Source organism: Coturnix japonica, chromosome 2, assembly GCF_054131305.1.
Source record: "Coturnix japonica strain WE chromosome 2, WE-NBRP24, whole genome shotgun sequence".
Taxonomy (NCBI): Eukaryota; Metazoa; Chordata; class Aves; order Galliformes; family Phasianidae; genus Coturnix; species Coturnix japonica.
The window spans coordinates 130,894,095-130,915,407 of NC_140664.1; the positions used below are offsets into that span (position 1 = coordinate 130,894,095).

A 21,313-nucleotide genomic window follows, 5' to 3' on the forward strand; every position below is an offset into this window, starting at 1 on the left:
CATGTTCCTCAACCGATTACTTTCTCCTAAAATACTTGAACCAGAAAGAGAACACTTTGCCATCCACCCACTCACTGCCAGTTACATGTCAAGAAGCAGCCAGGAAATGGTAAGGTGGGGAAGGGGGAAATTGGCATTTTAGTCATTAGAATTGTATGTGGTACAAGAAGATTTAATAGTGATAAATTAGGTGATTGATTTGGTGATAAGTTAAACTGTAGTCTCATGATCATCTACAATTCAGTCTATCTTTTAAGGAAAATATTTGCACTTCAGAATGCTTTTTTTTCCTCTCTTTTCAGGGTGTGTTAGGTGTGAGCTTCGTGTTGATGCGAATGTGCTTCAGTTATCCATCTGTTTTTCATAGCCTCAATTTTCTTATTCCTGTTTCATTCACATAAGTTTTATTGTGGTAATTGGTTATTTACCAGATTTGTCTACACATAAAACTTGTCAAAGTTGCACTTAATAACTTTTTGTGTCTAACCTTTGTAACAGAAATCTTTTGCCAGCAGTTGTTCTTTCAGTTCCTTTGTGTTTTGATAGTGTTGCAGTTGTAGTCTGTGAAGTTTCTGTCTTGTGTGTTCTGAGTGCTCTGAAAGTATGGTTGTGAATAACAAAAACGTTACCAGTCTGTTCATTCTGGTGCTCTGATGTGCTAAAAAACTCCCCGGTGTTTGTTTTTTTTTGACTTCATTAGATCCACTCATAGAACCACAGACTTGATTTGGTTCTCATATAAGAATAAAAACCTTAATTTTACTGTAGGAGAGATGTGGAACTACAAAAATGTTATTGCAAAACAGTAGATTGGGACTCACGTGTTGCTTTCCAGAACTTTCTCGTTGTTTTTAGTGTACCAGCATCCTGTATACTGAATGTTGTGTTGTACTGGCGCTGCTGGGAGAGATGCCTATGATACTGGTACACTAGAACTGCTGGCAAAGCTGTCACTGGAAATACAAGTTTATATACTTGAAACTGTCTGTTTTTGTGTTTGTCTTCACCTTCTTACTAGGTCTTACACCTCTTATGTTAAGTCTGCAGAGAGAATCTGCACAGTGTTACTCTGGATGTTTGAGCAGAACCAGGAAGGAATTGTGGTGGGCAGTTTGGAGCTTGTGGATGTGAGACCTACTGGGCAGTTTTATAAGATGTTCGAACACTTGGTGATAGGAAACCGTAGGACAGTGTTTGTTTGTTAGTTCTGGTGGAAGGCATCCAATCTTTCATCTTCACTTTAAGCAAATCTGGTATTTGCCATGTTGAATATTTAGCAGGTATTTTCTTCAGATAAGAAGCGGAGATGTTTCTGCTTTACATGCAACTCTCTTGAAGGGATGAAAGTGATCATAGCTTTTGCTTACAGTTGCTTTAAAGCATTCATCCTAGACTGTAATAATATCAATTCACTTCTGTGTCCTCACAGTGCCAGCTGAAAAGCTGTTGGATATCTTCATTTCAGCTGAAAAACTGTTGAATATCTTCAACTTTTGACAAGATAACAGAAATAGATCCACTTGACAGAGCAGAATTATTAATTATTCTTAAAAGTAACAGATTTTAAGCTCTGCCAGATCATTTAGGTATTTCCTCCACTGTAAAGTTCTGATTTGTGCTTCCCACGTAACACAGGAGCCTCAAGATTAGAGATGTAACCTGTGAGAGATGGTAAGGTCATTTGTTTTCTTGCCTGAGGCTTGCAGTGCTTAGGGAAATGACAGTTGTCTTGTGGCTTTTGCCTGTTCTTGTTTCTTCTTTCAGCAGTCAAAGTGATGAAATCCAGCTCTGCTTTTTATCGCTGTGATTGATTGCGCTACATAGCTCGTAGAAATAACGTTCCTATCTGTGGTACTCTGGTGAATGCAGTGTATAAGTAAAGCTGTTATGCCGTCATCTCCCACTGAGTAAGAGAAATGGGAAGAAATAAAATTAAAACCAGGCAGATTTGGGACAGCTCAAGTTAGTGGATGACACAGCACTTAAGATATTTCTTCACTAGGAGAGTGGTTAGGCCCTGGAACAGGCTGCCCAGGGAGGTTGTGGATGCCCCGTCCTTGGAGGTGTTCAAGACCAGGTTGGACGGGGCCCTGGGCAACCTGATCTAGTAAAGGTGTATGTTTGGTGGCCCTGCCAGGCAGGGGGTTGGAACTACATGATCCTTGAGGTCCCTTCCAACCCGGGTCATTCTGTGATTCTGTGTGAATTCTGTGATATCACTCAGCAGAAAGTAACTCTGTTGAGCCTCCGGGGACAAAAAGTGAGCATGGATAATGAAACATTGCAATACCTATCTCAAAGATGGTGTAATTTTTTCCAGTATCATTTACAAATCTCTTGATGGAAGACTTCTCCACAGGCAAACAAATCTTCAACTGTGTTGTGAAGACAGAAGATTTTCAGCATAGTTGAAACAAAAATCATTTGTGGATAAATGTGAAGCTTATCGACTATTTGATGTCCTGCGAACTTTTCAAATGCGCTGACCAGAACTGGGGCTGTTTTACATGCAGCAAATTGTACTGGGCCATTTGTTGCATTTTGATTTGCACCTTTGTATGCCTTTTATAATGGAAAGAAATGTGCTTTTATTTCCTTTGCCAGAGGCCAGTTGTGTTTGGAAAAGCCTTCCATTGAGTTCCTTGAAGTACTTTTTTCAGCTGGAATGATACAACTATGAATTATTATTTATGCAGACCTCTGAAAAGAACTGTAGCTTTTTACTCAGGTCTGACTCCTCTTGAACTGTCATTGCTGCATTCTAAATTCGAGTAATATCTTCTGCAAGAAAGTTACTACATGTGATTAAGATCTGCATACAGACCAAAGTTAGGCTGCTGAAAGTATCTATTAATCATACTGGACTGGGATTCAGGTCTGAAACAACACAATCAACAGTCAAAGCTGTTGCCAATTAGCACAAATAATGAGGTTTGCTATAGCAAACGGAAATGTGGATTCATGGGCACCTCGTTCTGGAGATGTACGGCTCTCTCTGCCATCTGTCTTTAGTCAGTGAGAACGAGTAAGATGCATTTTTTTGCAGGAGGTCCCTTTCCCTCTTTGCAATAAGAACCCGGAGTAATGAGGTCACAACTTCACTGCTACTTTTACATGCTTAAAATTAGCAATCTGGGCACAGCTGTTGGATTTTAATTAATTCATGTAGTAAATATTCTTTTATAGGACTAATTAAAAAATAAGGATGAGCGCTGTCAACAGCATCTGTTGTAAAATCTGTTGAGAGTTCAGGTGGTAACAGTGACTTTGAATGTATGTACAGGTTTACTTATGCACAGATGTAACCTCTGTCAAGAAAACTACAGATTAAGGATGATTCTGCTTTGGAGCAGTTCACTTAAGTGCTGCAGTTATTCTGTCATTGTCATGTGCAAGATTTCCTGATGCTAGATTCTATGGAATGAGGGGGCTGATTTTTGTCAGCTCAGGCTGTTGCCTTTAGTTGATAGAAATTTCTTTCCATTTGTAGAACTGGTACTGAGATTGTTTTTAGGCACAAGATATTTAGTCGCTGTTTGAAAATACAGTTGACTTTAGTTAACCTAAGTTTGGACACAAACTTGCATTCATTGGAGACTTTCTTTGTGATGAATAAAAGCGTCTTCAGAGGTCTCTGACCTGGGACACATGTTGCCAGATGTGTATCTCCAGAGGTCCTTTTTTCTCTCTATTAGTGATAAAGCACATGCATATAGTCGAGGTTGTTGTTGAACGTGTAAAGGATACAGATTTAATATGAGAGAAGAGTAATCTAGTCTATGATCATCAATATTTGAATCTTTAAATTGGAAACCTTTGAAGCTGGTGTGAAGGACAGTGGCTGCCTTTATACAAAGGTAATCATAGCATCATACAATTACCCAGGTTGGAAAAGACCTTGAAGATCATCAAGTCCAACCGCACCCTAACCATAGTACCCTAACTCTAACAACCCTCTGCTAAATCATATCCCTGAGCACCACATCCAAACGGCTCTTAAACACATCCAGGGATGGCGATTCAACCACCTCCCTGGGGAGCCCATTCCAGTACTTAACTACCCCTTCTGTAAAGAAGTGCTTCCTAGTATCCAACCTAAACTTGCCCTGGCCCAACTTGAGGCCATTAGTTTTGGTTCTGGGCAAACATCTTCATGTAAGCACTAGCTGAGCAGAAACTATGGCTGTATGTACAGGAACATCTTTGTGGTTCATGTCTCCAGGTGGATTGTGCTTGTTACCTGAAAGTAATTCATTATTATTCTTGGAAAATCCTTGCAACATACTGAAGATGTTTTCGTAACTTGAGATCCCACTGAAGGGCTGGTTTTGTAACTGCTTAAGTAAAAAAAAATCCAGGATATTCTAGCAAAATTCTAGTCAGATGTTGATTTCTGAACTCCAAATTTACTGCTTATAGCAATATTTTTTTTCCCTGCCTTAGTTTTGTTGTTTATAAAGACATGAAGATTCAAGTGACTGTAGTGTAATGTTGCTGTGTGCACAAGTCAAAGGGTCAACAGAGCAGTAAATATTTAGGAATGTTTCAACTGTATCTGCAGTCTGTGACTGCTTTGCCCATGCATTGCTCCCACCTGCTGGAGGGTTCTTCCTAATGTAGTTTTTGTGGTGTTTTCATGCTATCGTCAGTGCATAAGTGTGTTGGAATATAATGCTGCCACGAGTCCTGAACCTGCTGAATCCATAGGAGTTCAGCAGCTACTTTACAGGAACCAGGATTTTACTTGTTTTTCTAATGCCAGGGTAATGAAATACGGCATTTACATGTGAAAACCCAACTGCTTCCAAACTTTGTATGATGTTTTTCTGATGGTAACTGAGGCTGACAGAAAGCACAGGGTCTTGTGGCAGATTTGCAGCTTGCTGGATGTTACTGTGCAGTCCGGTAGCTTAAACATGTCTGTTTTCAGCAGTGGATGTTGGTTCGTTGTTTTTTTATATGGTATCCCAGGTCTAATTTAAGCACACTTGCTGTACTTATTATAAAGTGGGTAAGAGGTGTTAAGCTCAGTCACGGGGCAGTTATTCCAGTTGAAAGGTAGGTTATTGAAACAGATCTGCAATTTGGGTGAATAGAGGAATGATGAGCTGTAGGCAGGATTGGAAACGTAGTTTTAAGATCTCCTCGGTTTACAAAGAAAACACTATTTTATTGCTAAGCCAATGGATATGCCTGCAGTAAATACTAAGGCTGATACATAAGAATGAAGCGAACAGTTAAATAAGTCGGGTGGCAGGCTGAGTATTGGTTCCACCTTGTAGTTCAAACACATGATGTAGCATACCTAAGTATAGAAACTCGGTCTAGCAGAGTGCTTCAGTCTTTCCTTAGCAACCCACGCTACCAAAAACACACCAAAGCCGTCCTTCCTGCTCTGTTCTGAGTAATGGCAGCAAACTCCATGGTTTAAAGGTGGAGTTTATAAACAGAAATAGCATAACGATGCCTGCAGTTGCAGTGGGTTAGAATTCAATGGTCAGTGTCTCCCAGTTACACATTTCTTTGGTTTCCTGTTCTCAATATGATCCTGCTTGAGGGTTAGAGTCAGCCTGTGGAGACATTGCAAGTATGTTCAGGGAAGGATAGCCTCGTAATACTGCTTGCTTTCTTGTTCCTTAAGCCTCAGTTGTGGTTGCAGGGTAAGGCTGGGCCTTTGATCTCACCTACTGCACGGCTTGGTAAGTGGTGCCAAGTAAGTATGTGTTGTTTTCTGAGTCTCTTTTGTAAACAACTAACAGCAGGATGTGCACTGTGCTGAGATGGAGTCCCTTTGTGGGGGGAGAGGGCAGGCAAAAAATCCTTTCACAGAAATCAAATGTTAGAAATCTTACTGCAAACCTGATCATTAAAAACACTGAGCTCTACATAAGAACCTGCCCAGAAGTGTACAAACATCACTTGGTTTTATGTGCCTGTGTTTATACCTATAGAAGTTTGCTTGGACTTCCCAGTGCTCAGTATCTGTTCAGGCAAGATTCTTGCACTGCTGGATGAAGTGCTGTTGTTACCGGCGAGCGTGTTGTAACTGATTTGTAGAGTGGGTGGTGTCCTTAAGGAGAAGACATGAAACAAACATGGACAGTTTCAGAGAACTCTTGTGCGTGTCCAATGAAGTGCATGAATGGGAAAACAAGAAAGAGATGCTTTGTGCCATATGCACTATCTTATGCTATCGATTAACCTGAGCTTTTCTCTGTAGCATTTATCATCACAATTTGAACTGAGACCCAAATAAAACATTGTGGTTGTGGGTTGTTTGGCTTGGTTTTTTTTGTTGTTTTTTTTTTTTGGGGGGGGGGGGGGGTGTTGGTTTTTTTTTGCATTTATTTTCTTGTTATTAGACTATTCTGCCTTCTGTCAGTTTCTCAGCATGGTTTTAGAGTTTCAGAGAGGGTTTATCACAGAGTATTTACGGGTTCAACCAAACTGCCACACATTGTATGTATCCTTTATACCTCCTGGATTTTACGTAGTGAGCTTCTGGTTTTTCAGCAAGAAACAATACAGGCAGATTTTAAGATGTCAGTTATACCTTGTATGATTTTTGATTATGTTTAAAAAGAAAAAAAACATTTAATATGAAGAATAAAATCTGGCTAGATAGTACTGTATGCAATACAGTATGCATAGATTTTGCTGCACATAGAAGTTAATCAGGCAAAAGAGTGTAAGAACTATATAATGACTGTGTTCTGTGTGCTTGTCTGGCTTCTAAGGATGCTGTTAACCCAGCTTGAATTTGCATGCAACGTTACTGGTTTTGGGGTGAGCAAATTGTAAACTTGTAATTGAAAACATGAAAATAGCAACAGGGAGAACTTTTTTGTGACAAACTCTTTAACCTTTTAGTACAGATAGAAGTGAGTTGTGGGCAGTTTGACCCAAAAGCCAGCCTTTCTTTTCATAGCTGGAGACAGTTCACAGAATCAGAATGGTTTGGGTTGTAGGTGACATTAAAGAGCTTAGAATCACAGAACATCCTGAATTGGAAGAGACCCACAGAGTTAATAGAATCATAGAATGGCTTGAGTTGGAAGGGATATTTAAAGATCATCCAGTTCCAACCCCTCCTCCAAGGGCATGATTGCCTCCCAGCAGATCAGGCTGCCCAGGGCCCCATCCAGCCTTGCCTTGAGCTACTCCAGGGGTGGGTCATCAGGCCGTGAAGAAGTCGATCTCCATCTTGTTTATAAGCCTCATTTAAATTTTGAAGGGCCTTAATGATGTCTCTGGAGCCTTCTGTTCTCTGGGCTGACCGAGCCCAGGTTCTTTAACCTTTCTTCATGGGAACAGTGTTCCAGCCCCAGATACAGTTGGCCTTCTAGGCTGTGTGTGCACGCATCTGGCCATGCTGAGCTTCTCATCAACCAGTGCTTTCAAGTCTTTCTCCTCTGAGCTTATTTCAATCCATTCTCTGTCCAGATGGTGTTTTTGTTTGGGATTGCTCCAGACAAAGTGGAGCACTTGGCCTTGTTGCTCATTGCCCCATCTCTCAAGCCTGTCCAGGTCCCTTGGGTTGGCATCCCTTCTCTCTACTGTGTTGACTGCAACGAACAGCTGGATGTTATCAACAGGCTTCCTGAGGGCGCTGTCAAAGTGTGACCACAACACTTTGAGTGTGGCCATCTGGCCCTTTTCTTATCCACTGAGTGGATAAGATCTGTCACATCCGTGTCTCTCAGGTTTAGGGACAAGGATGTCATGTAGGACAATGACAAATGCTTTGCACAAGTCCATTCAAAGGATGACAAACTGTGCTGCTGTACTTGGTTGTATAAGCTAGTTTGAAAGCTTGTATTTAGCAATCCAGAGAGGAAATTTTTCTTCTGTTGATCATGAAGACAGCAAAACACTCTGGCATGCAGAAGGATCCTTGGGAACATGCCTGGATTCTCAAGAGAATTGGAAAGGAATTTGTCATCTATGCTTAAAAAAAAAAATGATATTTTTAAAATGTAACATTAAAAATAAGGTGTCAGTGCCCTACAATACTTAGATAACCTGAAAGCTAAAACATCAAGGTAATTAAGACTGCTGGGGAAAAGAGGAAAAGGAATGAAATGACTTTTGAGAATATCAAGAGATTAAGTGAGCAATGTGTCAGAAAGTGGCATTTTTCAAGTAGCAAAATTCAATGAGAGTCCTGGGAAGTTCGGTTCGTGCCCTACAGTTCAGCAATCTGATCATTCGGAGTCTCAGTTTCAGTGGCAGCTGTGGGAACCCGGAGACATAATAGCATGGAGATGTCTATCAGGAGATGTCTGACCTAGTGAATTCTGGTTAAGTTAGATGTCTGTAAGCTGGTGGGACAGCAAGACTTAGAGCGTAAATCTAGTTCTTGATTGTTTTCATGTCATGCTGTTCAGTCCTTCATTTTGGGTATTCATCTTTTGGGTATTAAGCGGTAAACGTAAGTGCTGATCATCTCTCTTCAAGAAGTGTTCAACACTTCTGTTCCAACTGGCAGTTTAGAAGGTAAATCTTTTGTCTCAGTTGAAGAATGGAAATATTTTAGTTGGGAATCTTTCACTTCACCTTAACTTGAGGATTACTTTCAATCCTTATTCTTGGTGACTTCTGAATAAAGGATATGAAATCAACCAGTAAAATCACAGGGCTGCCTTTTGTGGGCAGACCAGCCAGATGCCTTGTTAGGTCTGTGAACATTAGGATTGTTTTCATCCATGCATTCCTGCTATATCCAGTGATTTCATTAGTGCTTGGTCAAGTTCTGGGCTGACCAGCATTCCTCGAGTTGGGGTTGCAAAGGCAAAGAAGGGCTTCCCAGCTCCACTGCTTGCAGACTACTGTTCTGTCCTTCTTCCAGAGCAGCTGCTTATAATGCTTATCCCTGAGGATTTTATGGCAAGCTGCTGCTAAAATAGGTTTCTGGATAACTTCATTCTGCAGTGTATTTGCACTGTCTCTCTTTGCACTCACATGCAAAAAATAGCAGCACTTAAGCAAATTTTATGTAGGTTTTGTACTGATGAGTCAAATTGCTGAGAAGTGCTGCAGTTCTCAACAAGCCTCACTGCCTGTGTGAGTGAAGCATATTTAGTAGATACTGAAGTGAAAGGTACACATGGAGAAAGCTGAACTTGTGCTTTATGCTGCCTCAGCATCCTTCAGTTGCGAGTGGTCCCGCATTGTGTCAGTCACATCAGAGCAGTGTTTCAGGGAGGATTTTCCTTTGCAGATACACTGTTATTTTGTGTTGCCAAAGGCAGTGTTTGCTGTAGCAGCCGGGTGGAATGTCCAAATGAGAGCACACTGGTGGTGCTGCAGTGGGGATGGACTGAGTGAGGGATCCACAGCTTCAAGGCCCTTCTGGGTCACTTTCCCAATTACAATCTGATATGCACATTCGGTATAACTTCTTTAAAAATATTGAAGCAAAATGGCATTCTAATATTACTTGAAAGAGAAATGCAGATATTTCTATAATCGTTGATAAGGGATACGTGAGGTGTTTAGAAAAGCATTAAATATTTTCAGCTCAATTTCATGTCTTAATGCCAGCATGGCAGAAAGGTTTGTGATCTCTCCCTGAGTGTGTGATCTCTCCCTGTACTTTGGCATAGATTGAATCCAGCAGTGTGTGTAGGTGGGTTGACTGTCACAGCAGTACCTCAACCATTCGCAGAGCTTTCTGAAGACCTTCGCTGTGCTTCCTTTGCCTGGTTTTACTAAAGAATGCCCTGTGCACTGCTGCTGTTGTTTTCCTTGTCTTCCAGATGTAATAATACTATAAATGTGTTAGGAAGTTGCCATTCTGAACTACCGGGATATTTATCCCGGGTGTGTGTGAGCTGCTGTTCATTTCAGTTTTGAACCACTCGGTATGACAGGAGGAAGAGAATCACAGAAGTAACAGAGGGCTACAATCAAATTCAGTTTTCCCAACTACTCAAAGTATCTCCTTTCCAATACATAAGGTATATTCCCTTTGTATAGTAGCTTTCACATGTTAGCATTTAGACATGGATGTGCTGAAAAGCTGCTTATTTCAGCCTTCCTACAAGCACCAATCTGCTCTGTGTTTAGCTGCCGTGTTGCTGAAGGAATTCCTTCTTTCACCTCGCTGCCTGCCCTGGTTCTGATCTGAAGCTTGTGGGACAGCGAGGAACACGGCAGACATCGCTGTAGGGAATGTGTGCTGAGCAGACGTCTGCTGTGCCTTGTGGCAGCTTGTGGGGCTGACAGCGGAGCTCACGTGGGGCAGCGTGTGCTGCAGGAACGTTTGGTGTGACACCAACTATGTGCCTAATGCTGCTCGGCCTCATAGGTACAGATCTGACTCAAAGGGCATGGAATCCTTTTTTGTTTTTTAATGGTTTATTTTGTTTTCCGATGTGTTGTCCAAGCATTCAGATGCCTCACATTCCAGTTTATAAATAAATGCAATCCTTAACCTTGCATGCCATTATAACTGCTTCTTCCATTTAGATAGGTTTCCATTTTTTCTGCTATTTCCACTTTACTTTTAGCTTCTACAGTGATTGGGGAGCCATAGCAGTTGCTTCTGAGGCCCCTTCTGCACCTTTATCTCTCTGACTTATAGTGGGGGTGGTTTCTTCTCCCTTTGATTTTTGGATGTTTGACTTTTGTATTTATTGTTGTTTATGGCCTATTACCATCAAACCCTGTGTTGCTTATGTATAGCTTTTAGTTTCAGGATGTGGTTAATCTCACTGATTCACATAGGTCACTGCAGGTGCGGTTCTGTGGATTACCCTGTGGGCTGTAACAGTACGTATGACAAAACTGCTTTTCTATACTCAGCCTCCCTCCGGATCTTACAGATGTTTTTGCATTCGAAGACATCCCCTGTGCAATACATGCACAGTGATGCTCAGTAAAATTGCATCAGGGTCCTTGCCTAGTTCTCCTACTGACAGCAAACTGTGTTAATAACACTGAATACAGATTTTGCCTTGCACGGGCTAATGATTTTAATATACTTAAGGCTGCAAACACAGAATCCGTGCCAAAGGATACTGAATGGAAGCAAATCAGATTGCTGGAAAGTAATGGAAACAGCAATTGTTTGTTAATTTAGGCAACAAATGGCTGTGGTTTATTGCAGGGTTTTTGAGGAAGCCTAATTATTAACTGTTTCAGCTTATGTTTCAGGAATACTTTACCCTGCAGTTCTGCAACAGTAGTTGCAGTTGTTTCTATGCTGTGATTCAGAAGATACAGGAGCTATAGGATATTTCTATCACTGACAAAGTGAAAGGCAGGCAGTAGAAGTGGGGGGAGCAGTGCTTGCTTTCCTTTCCAGTTCACTCTCATTTAGTGTAAATTTACTTAAGGACAATTGCTTCTCATTAGAAAAGAGTGGTTGTGTTTGAGCAGCAGCCTTTTCATGTTGGGTGGAACAGAAGACGACTTGGAGCTGACTCCTCTGTGTGAATGAGGAAGTCCTCCACCTGCTGCTGCCAGGTTTTGGAGAGAGAAGGAAATTGCTGCCTGGAATACACAGCATTAAACCATGGGCCCCGTTCAGCTCTGCCTCACCAAAAATGTCCCTCAACCTGCCTGCCTTACTGAATGGAACACATAAAAGTAAAGCGCTGCTAAGCTGAGCTTGAATCCCGCTGTGTTACACTCTTAATGCTGAGATCCCTTTCCATTTAAGATTTCCATCTGGAGCAACAAATAATTAAGCAGTCAGTACAGATGGAAGGATCCAGCTGTACACTAAGTAATGTGGCCTCAGGTGAGCGTCTTTGAAACACAGCCAACATGAAACATCATTTTACTGTAGTCTAAAATGGGATTCTTCTTACCTGTAATCCTCAAGGGAAAACAGAAGGGAGAAAAAAGCATCAACATGGTGGGATATTTTGGTTAATTTCATTTATTTATGTTTCAGTTACTTGAAAAAATAAATGCGATTGAATGCTTTTCTTACCATCCGAAGCGGATGATCCTGATCACCCTTATAGTGGTTTTGATGGATCTATGAGACAGCTATAGAAGGTTGTATGGAAAAATAACTGACAGCAGTAGTGATTGCACTTTGGGGAGCAACCCTGCAGCATGGCTAAAGCACACACAGCTGGGGGGAATTTGGTGCTGCTCTGGAGATAACTTGAGTGTGCTTGAGAGTATGGTTATGCTGATTGTTAGTGCCAAAATAGAGTAAAAATTAAACTTGAAAAGATTCATTAAGGGGGCTTTGAAATTCAAATTGTTGAAAAGGCAGTTTAAAAAGCGTGCCTCTCCCTGTTTGTGTGTGTAATAGGTTATTAGAGAAAATAACTAGTCACCACTGCTATGTAAAGTCTGTTACGCTGCGTTACAGTCTGTTCTGCCATGAAGAGATTAAGACTTTGCGTTTCATTTGAGACGTGGCTTTACAGAAGTCAGCAGATGTAGGTCACGGATTTTTAGTGTGTTCAGAGGCTCTTCATGTTTCAGTAGCGTGACCTGCAACCTGTCATTGAAGTTGGTCACGACGTTAGGAAAACAAAACTTTGCTTCTGTTGAACTACACTTTTCTACCTGTCTTGTCTGTGTGGAAGAGATGAAGTTACTAACCGTGCATTCCTTCTGGAAAACCACTTCTATTTGTTGTTTCCCTGTTGTGATGGATACTTTCCAGCCATCATCACTCCTCTGTCTCTCAGCGACCTGTAGCTGCTTAGAAATGGGAATTATTAAAAATGTCTTTTGAAGAGCTGTTGGGAGACCTTAAGTCCATGTATCTGAGATGCAGCTGAATGTAATAGATATTTCTAATCGTAATTTATTGGTGTTGCAAAAGACCTGGCACAAGTGAAAGGAACAGTTGAAGTCGGAATTCTGGCAGTCGTGTTAAAGCCTTTGAAACATGAGAGGTGAAGTTAGTTGACACCTTGCACTAGCTGTCAGCTATGCTTATTATTTCTTTTTAGCTTGTTTGTGGTTTTAAAGCAACCGTTAATTCCAGATGTCGCTATTAAGTTTATGCCTCGGCTTGTATTCATGTAGTTTGGAAATGAGTTCACATTTATTGCTTTGAGTTCAAATAATATTATCAAGAACACTTAAGTACTTAATGTGTTGTTCACGTGAGTACAGCACTTGTATGCAGATCACTAAGCTTTCCTGTATTATAAATAACTGGATATGACCAATCAATACATACTTTGTATTAATGTTTGATTTGTCTTTCTTTTAGGTCCATTTTCCAGATACGGAGAGAGCAGAATGGCTCAACAAGGTAAGGGCAGCAATTAGCACTGCTTCCCGAAAAACCCAGGGAGGAAGGGGAATTCAAGATCTAAAAGGCAGTGGGGAAGAACCTGAGAACTGGATGGTTTTTAGCTTTCTGTGCTCTTTTGGCAAGTTTCTGGTTGCTGATCCAATCAGCCGCAAGAAAGAGTCGCAATAGATATTGTTTTGGAGAGTGACTTTAAGTGGCATTAGAATAACGACAGCTATAATTGTGTGGAAATCATCGCAGCTGTAAACACAGTTTTTTATGTTCTACTTTTCTGGGATGCTTTCCAGTTACTGTAAGTTCCTGACCTACAATCTAAAAATAAATCAATTTTGCAGTTTTGATTTGTGTGTGTAATAATAATGTAAGATACTGATCTGCGTAACTTGGATTCAATGTGTTTCATTCAGAGATCAAAGAAGAAAGTGAGTTAATTAGGAAATAAAGCGTATGTACTTAACATTCACCATGTGCAGGCTGCATGCGAATACATCTGATAAAAGAAGAAATTTCTTTATATCTTTTTATTTCCTTATTATGTCTGCAATGAACTGTCTACAAAACTAATGTGTTCAAAGCATTGTACTGTATTTCTGAACATCTGCCTTCAAAAATATTTTTAGTTACTTCTGAAGCTGTTTTTTGAGTAAGTTTCTTGTTTTTTTTTTTCTCTTTTGTAGACTGTAAAACAAATGTGGCCTTTTATTTGCCAATTTATTGAGAAACTCTTTCGGGAGACCATAGAACCAGCAGTAAGAGGAGCAAACAACCACCTCAGTACCTTCAGTTTTACCAAGATTGATATTGGTCATCAGGTCAGTTTCTGGTCAAAACTTTTTAAGAGGCTCTACCTGAAGTACTGTTTTCATGTAAGCTGTTTAAATCTATACAGAAATAGGTTTTTGGCGGTGCTTGATGAGCCTAATTGTGATTTCTGGTGTAACATTAAAATAAAAACGTGGCTTTTTTTTATCAGAGTTCAGATTTCATGTGGTTTGGGGTTTTTTTATTTATTATTTTCCCACTAACTCTACTGCAAAAGTCTGCCTGAGAACAGGGTGAAGTCTCAAAGTATAGCAGCATCTAGTTATGTGAAGAGCACATAGCGACGTGGTTGCTTAATACTGTTCATGTAACGCTTTAGATTAAATGAGCAGGGAACATTATCCTTTTCTTATCAGATGTTCCAAGTGCAATTATCTTGTGTTGTAACAGATGTACTTGACAGCATGTAATGTATGGGGTCCAGTGACAAGGCTTCTGGCTCAGCTTTTCATAGGGCTGTGTGTTAACAGTTTCAGGGAGCAGATAGATGTTTGCCTGCTGTTCAGTCCCACGAAGAAGGGATCATGGTATATAACTCATGCCTGCAGGAGAGCTGGTCTGACCTGTCCAAGCTAAGAATAAGTTAGCACTATTATTACTACACTACTTATTCTTACCTGCATTAACCAATATTTTTTACTTTTTGAGAAGATGAAAAGCAAACAAAGTACTTTACCTGTTGTATATTGTGTGTGTGTGTGTCTGGAGTTAATGGATTATTACCTTTTCATCCATTCTGACTAAATTATTCTAAGGAAAAGTAGTTTTAATAGCAGTTTTACCCACACAGGGAAGCGGCACAATAATGTGACAGTGTAAGATGTGTTCTAGTACAGAGAAATTGATGTTTACTAGAGATGTTGAGGGAGAGGTTTGATATAAAAGCTCTAGTAAACATTGAACTAGTAAACATTGTAATCTACTGGTCTAAACCAAGAGTAATTGCCTGAAGGGCTGTGAGTAGATCCCTCTGATTGTCTTCAGCTAAACCGGTAGAATTACTTCACACCTTCGATAGTGCTTCTAGTAAATGTCTGACTTGTCTTATCTTCATACATAATTAGGTGTATGTGCACCTTTATTTCTAACTTAAGAGTTTAATATTACATATGTCAGTAATAGGATTCAGCTTCAGTTTGTTTCTGTTTTTCAGCCTCTGAGGATAAATGGTGTAAAAGTGTACACTGAAAATGTGGACAAGAGGCAGATCATTTTGGATCTTCAGATCAGGTGATCCTTATTTTCATATTGCAACAGTGCATATGCTTTAGAATACGTGCCTTGTTTGTTTAAGTGGGCAGTTATGTTGGGGTGGCAGAAGAAGAATTGCTTTGGTATACAAATGTTGCTTCTGATTGCAAGCGAGTGGAGGAAGGAACTGCACGCTGTAAATGGCATTTAAATGAGGGAAGTAGTAGATCAACTCTCTGTATGACTGCATCATTCAATTAACTTCAGTTAATTAAAAAAAATAGGTTTCCAAAGCTAAAGTATGATCTATGAGTTACTGCCTTTTTTCCTTATTCATTACAACTTTGCCATAGGATTTGGTCTAATCTAAAATTTCAAATGTAAGATTTTATTTTATTTTTTGTCTTTTCTCGATTTCTTACATTCTTTATAAACACAATATTAGATAATGATTGCTGCTTAAGTAACTTGTGGTCATGCCTCCAACTGCAGTAAATCTATGTATTATATAATGGCAATTGCTTCAGGTTTCTTTGCCCTTTCATATAGGTTTATAAATAGACCTATCCCGTGCTTGCCAAAGACTTTCCTCAACAGTATCTGCAGTTACAGGGTTTTTTGGAAGCACACTCAGTGAACCCGGCAACGTTTCTGTATTTAACAGTGATAGATAAGTATTATGGTGACTATTTTGCCTGCCAGTAGCTTGTGGAAAGGCTGATCTGTCAGTCCATTGTAATCCTGCAGAAAGCAGCATTCTGCGTTTCTTGCTGCTTCCACGACAGTAACCGAAAGATAACGGGGCATCTCAGCACCTGTTTTTTAGTTAGTTCCAAGCTTTAAACTTGATTATTTTTAATTTTGAAATATTCTTCTGAATCCCAGCTGTGTCTATGACTGTAGGCTCCTTTTTCTAAGGTGGGCTCCAGAGTGTTGAGATCTAAATCAGTTACTGCATCCCGGGCTTCAGCTCTGGGAGGTTGATTACCTCTGTGAGCAAGGGCCAAAAAAATCCCAGGAATGCCTTATTTCCTCGACTTCAGTGAAATCTCCTGCCATATGTTACATGGCATGACAGTGCAACCTACTTAGAGAAGTGATAACAGCTGGAGAAGAATCCAGTCTAACAGGCTGAAATAAATTCCTTGAAGTAGTTTAAATAACAAGCCTAACAGCCTGACACAGCTACCAGCAGCACTGTCTTGCAGGCAGAAAATGGAAATGGAGCTGTCGTAGCTCTTTGCAATTGAGGCTGGAATGGAAAAAATTGCTATTATTGCACTGGCAGTAGACAAAAAATTGCTTTAGTAGACCTTTTAAAATAATGAAAGTAGTTGAGAATACAGAATCACAGATCACTGCAATCTGGGAAATGTGTTTATGCTGTTCTTAAGGCTTTTTTCCTCTGGCTATTTCCTACTGGCTGCAGTGATCACATAAAGTGTACTTGGCTTCTGATCTGATTCACTACAGCTATTCTTGTATTCACACAAGTCTGTCCTCATTAAACTGTAATCTATCCCTGTGGTCTGTACATTACGGGAGCCATAATTTTACTGGGGTGCTATGATCTGAATGTATAGAACTTGCTGAGTAAATGAGTCTTCAAGTTGTGTGTTAATGTTGCTGTGGAGTTCTGTGCTGCTTTCACTGTTGACAGACCCAGATAAATATCTTAGTGCTTTACTGTAAGGCTGTCGATGCTGCATCCTCAAATGCAGTTCATTACTTTTATTTACTTCAATTAGTGATCATTTGATTGTGGATTGTCAGATGAACATATTGTTTCCCGGTCATCATTACACAAAGAACTCTGATGTTACAAAGTGCCAGGAATGAAGTTTCAATTGCAGGTTTGAGTTGGTCATTCTGTAATGTTACGTAAATTTATAACATATACTTATAGAGCTGGCTGTGTGTGTGTGTGTATATATATATATATACATACGTATATAAATAGCTAACTTGTTAGATACAGATATAAAAAGAAATTACATCGTTTAAAATTGTATATTAAAAATTATATACCTATTTTTAAACTGTAAACTCGCCCTGCATTCTTTCCATAGAAAGCAATGGTCACTTTCCTAAATCCATTGTGTTGTTTTCTTCCCGTTCCACAAACTTGTCATTTTAAATAGTCTGAAATAAATTCCAGTGATGGTCATTACAAGAATGTTTTGCTGCTCTTGTGCTTTTCTTTTGACTGTATTTGTTTGAAATCAGATAGTGTCATCATACACAGAGCACATTAAACTGGAGGTGATTTGAATAACAGGTATGAATGCGGTGATTCTCACCTTCATTCTCTTTTGATTCTACCTTGTGGGCAGTTCTGTTTTCTACATAATTTTTCAGAAATTGGTCTGTTAATCAATTCACCTTTCAGGATTGGAGTGTATCAGTTCTAGGATTTCTCAAGCAGGTGATATTGACCTTGTTCTAAGTATTATTGGCACTGTTTGGACTCATAAGGATAAGCTTGGAAGAACGAGAAAATACCTGTCTATTTTATCAACAGATATCTGATATAAATATAAAAACTCATCTACTCTTACTGCTTGAATGACTTGAGAAACTAATAGTAGTGCCAGATCATTCTCCTGTGTTTGAATTGGAACTCAAAGGGAACAGGAAATCTTGCAGTAGCTCCAAGAGCAGCAGGAAGAAATTAAACATGCAGAAGCTTTGGTTTTACTGGCCAGCACATGCAAAATTATAAGCATTTGATTTAGGAAGGGGGTGCTCCCAAAATGAGGTGCAATAACTCGACAGGGAAAAATGTCAATTGTTTTTAATGTGATTTTCTAGCTGAGATTTAAGACGTCATCCCAGCTGTGCAGAACAGAAGTAACTCTACTGGAGTTCAATTTATAAAAATGAAGTGTATTCCTTTATTGTTTTTCTTTTATAGTTTCGTTGGAAATTGTGAAATTGATTTGGAGATCAAGAGATACTTCTGTAGAGCTGGTGTGAAAAGTATACAGGTAACGTACAATCCTTCTTTATTTTGATATCCAGCTGTCACTGCATTGCAGTTTGTGGACGAAATAGTTTGCAGGTTGCCAGAGAGAACAAATAATTGTGTGATTTTGTTACTTAGCTTTTTTTGTTTTTTCAGAATTGAATGGTATTGATATTATGTAAAATTTCAGTAACCTGACTGAGCTGAAAAGGGTACATTCAGATACAGAACTGTTTTAAATCAGTACCATTTTCTACTGGAAAAGAGAGAGGGAATGAAGCCAGTGTAAATGTACGTTTGGTGTGTGGGTTCATAAGAGGAATCATTTATCTTAGCTTTAGGTATTACCTAATAATGTAGATCACAGAATCACCAAATTTCAAAGGTTTGAAGGGATCTTGAGCTCGTTGAGTCCAACTTCCCTGCTGTAAAGCAGGTTCCCTACAATAGGTTGCACAAGTTGGCATCCAGATGGGTCTTTAACATCTCCATAGAAGGAGACACCACAGCCTTTCTGGACAGCCTGTTCCTGTGCTCTGTCACCCTTACCGTAAGGAAGTTCTTTCACGTGTTTGTATGGAACTTCCTGTATTCAAGCTTTTGGCCATTGCTCCTTGTCATTATCGCTACATACCACTGAGAAGAGCCAGGCCTCATCCATTTGCTTCCCATCTCCTTTTAGATGAATGAAGTGAATTTGCAAGTCCAAGTATTTATTGCCTATGTACAATTTTATGGATTTGGATGAAGTTTTATACATAAATATAAGTATATATATGAAATACATACACGTAAGTCTTTCAAAATTGAGAACATTATGAATCAGAACTGTGAGCATTGCCAGTGAATAGATTTTATTTAAACTGAATTCAGTTCCATTGCCTTTTTCTGTTTCTGTCTCCCAGATCCATGGTACTATGAGGGTTATCCTGGAACCACTAATTGGAGACATGCCTCTGATTGGAGCACTATCACTGTTTTTCCTTAGGAAACCTGTAAGTAGTATCTCCATTTCTAGTCTCTTCAGGTGATAAACAACTTTAGTCCGTAGATAATGGAGAGAGAAATAAGCAGCAAAAGGAACAGACTTGGGAAATCACTGCTGGTTGGTTGGAATTAGTTTCCAATGGAAATAGTGGAAAAAAATTATTATTACTAGAAGAAAACAAGATGAATAATAATTACCTTGTAATTATGAAACATATGTGTCAAAGCTGTCAAATTTTCCTTACAAGCCTTATGGTTATAAGAAGAGCAATAGATACCTTCTAGATGGTTTGTAAGAAAACATTGCTGCTATTACTTGTGACAGTCTGCTATGGAGTATGGTCTGTGTTAAAATTCCACCACGTATGTGCAGAGTTGTAAAAGCCATAATGGTGCTGTTTGCCTCAGATTAAAGTCAAATATGGAGATGGTTTACTCTGATGATTGAAGTTTTTAACTTAGATAGCAGGTAGGCAATTTTAATTACATTTACCAGTGACCCAAGTGTGAGAACAGATGCAGCACGGAGTGAGATAGAATTGACATTTAAATCGATCGTGACAGTAGCAGGGTGGGAGAAGTTGTCATGTAATTTGGTTAGAAGAAGTGCTGGGCTGAAGTGCCTGTCTGGGCAGCAAGAATAGCCAGACCCTGAGCTGCCAGTGTCTTGATGGTATGAAAATGTCGTAGCTGGACTGGAATGTATAAACAAGAGAGCTTGCAAGAAATGCTCAGTTTCAGGGATAGGACTTCAACAAAGATAATGACCGTTTGGAGAGTATCCAAAGTAGGGAGAAGAGAATTGACTATCAAGGATGGGCCAAAAGAATAGAAATTGTTTATTTTGTTAAAAAATGTGAAGAGCTGTTAAAGAAAAGTGGTATGTAATGTATTCTATATATACATGGTAGACAGGATTACAAATTTCAGCAAGGAAGATTCAAGCTGAACAAAAAGGAAAATGAAGGAAAGCAAGATTGGTAGTGCTTGGGAGTGTCTTCAATAGGCTGCTTAAGAATAATCTGAATTTCTGATGGACATTCAACCATTAGGACTGACATAAGTATAGCTCTTCTATTTCAAACAGTTCTTACCTCCCTCAACCTTTTGACAATGCTTTGCCCAGTGCAGCGCAGGATGCTGTTGTGGAAAGGGTACATCGCTGGCTCACATTCAGCTTTGTGTCCGGGGAGCACAGGTCCTTTTCTGCCAGGCTGCTTCCTACCCGAGTGATCCCCAGTGGTGTGCTTGGTGCTGTTCCTCCCCAGGTTCAGGACTTTGTACTACTGCCTTGCTGATCTTCATGAGATTCCTGTTAGCTTATTTCTCCAGCCTTTTGAGGTCCCTCTGGAAAGCAGTAAAACCCTCTGTTGTGTCAGCCACTCTTCTCAGTTTTTTTCATCAGCAAATTTGATGAGGGTACGCTCTGCCCTATCATCCAGATGATAATGAAGATGTTACAAAAGCTTGGACACGGTATTGATATCTCAGATACACTACTAGATACCAGCTTCTAAATAGACTGTATCACAGATCGTCACCCTCTGGGCTGTCTGTTCAGCCAGTTTTTATCCCACCACACTGTCTGCTCTTACATCAACAGCTTGTGTATGAGGATCTTATGGAAGACAGTGTCAAAGGCCCTGCTGAGCTCCAGGAAGACAAGGGTCACTGCTCTCCCTTCATCCATCAGGCTGCTCAGTTTGTTGTAGCTGGTCACATTGGTCAAGCACAACTTGTCCCATGTGAATCCATGCTGATTACTCATTTATTTCTTCAAGTGCCTGGAAATGGACTCCAGGACTAACTGTTCTGTCCATACAACAACCTTGTTTTAGTAAAATAAAAAGGATTATATAATACATGTTGCGTGCTTGATGGATGAAAGTTCCTTTGATGTTTTGTGTGTGGGACAGTTCCAGTAATGTGAACTTTGATTGCTTTTAATTAATAAGAGAACAAGAGAAATTCATACAATATACAGACTTCTTTAAAGAAATGAATTATTCCTATCTATTATTCAGAAGTATATTTTGCATTGGAAGGTTTTGTGTCTGGGATATTTTCTAATTACAATGTAAAAAGGGTGATGTCAGCATCAAGCAGTTTCA

At 39.7% G+C, this 21,313-nt stretch overlaps 1 protein-coding gene across 7 annotated transcripts in view; it reads left to right on the forward strand.

Annotated features, from left to right (window-relative positions):
* ESYT2 (extended synaptotagmin 2) overlaps positions 1-21,313 on the forward strand; it is a 61,419-nt gene that overhangs the window by 9,192 nt on the left and 30,914 nt on the right. For all 7 annotated transcript variants that reach the window (XM_015853060.3, XM_015853057.3, XM_015853059.3 and 4 more), the window contains exons 2-6: positions 13,193-13,234; positions 13,915-14,049; positions 15,213-15,289; positions 18,165-18,237; positions 19,121-19,210. In XM_015853060.3, coding sequence (XP_015708546.1) covers positions 13,193-13,234; positions 13,915-14,049; positions 15,213-15,289; positions 18,165-18,237; positions 19,121-19,210 — 417 coding nt within the window. The remainder of the gene's footprint in view (positions 1-13,192; positions 13,235-13,914; positions 14,050-15,212; positions 15,290-18,164; positions 18,238-19,120; positions 19,211-21,313) is intronic.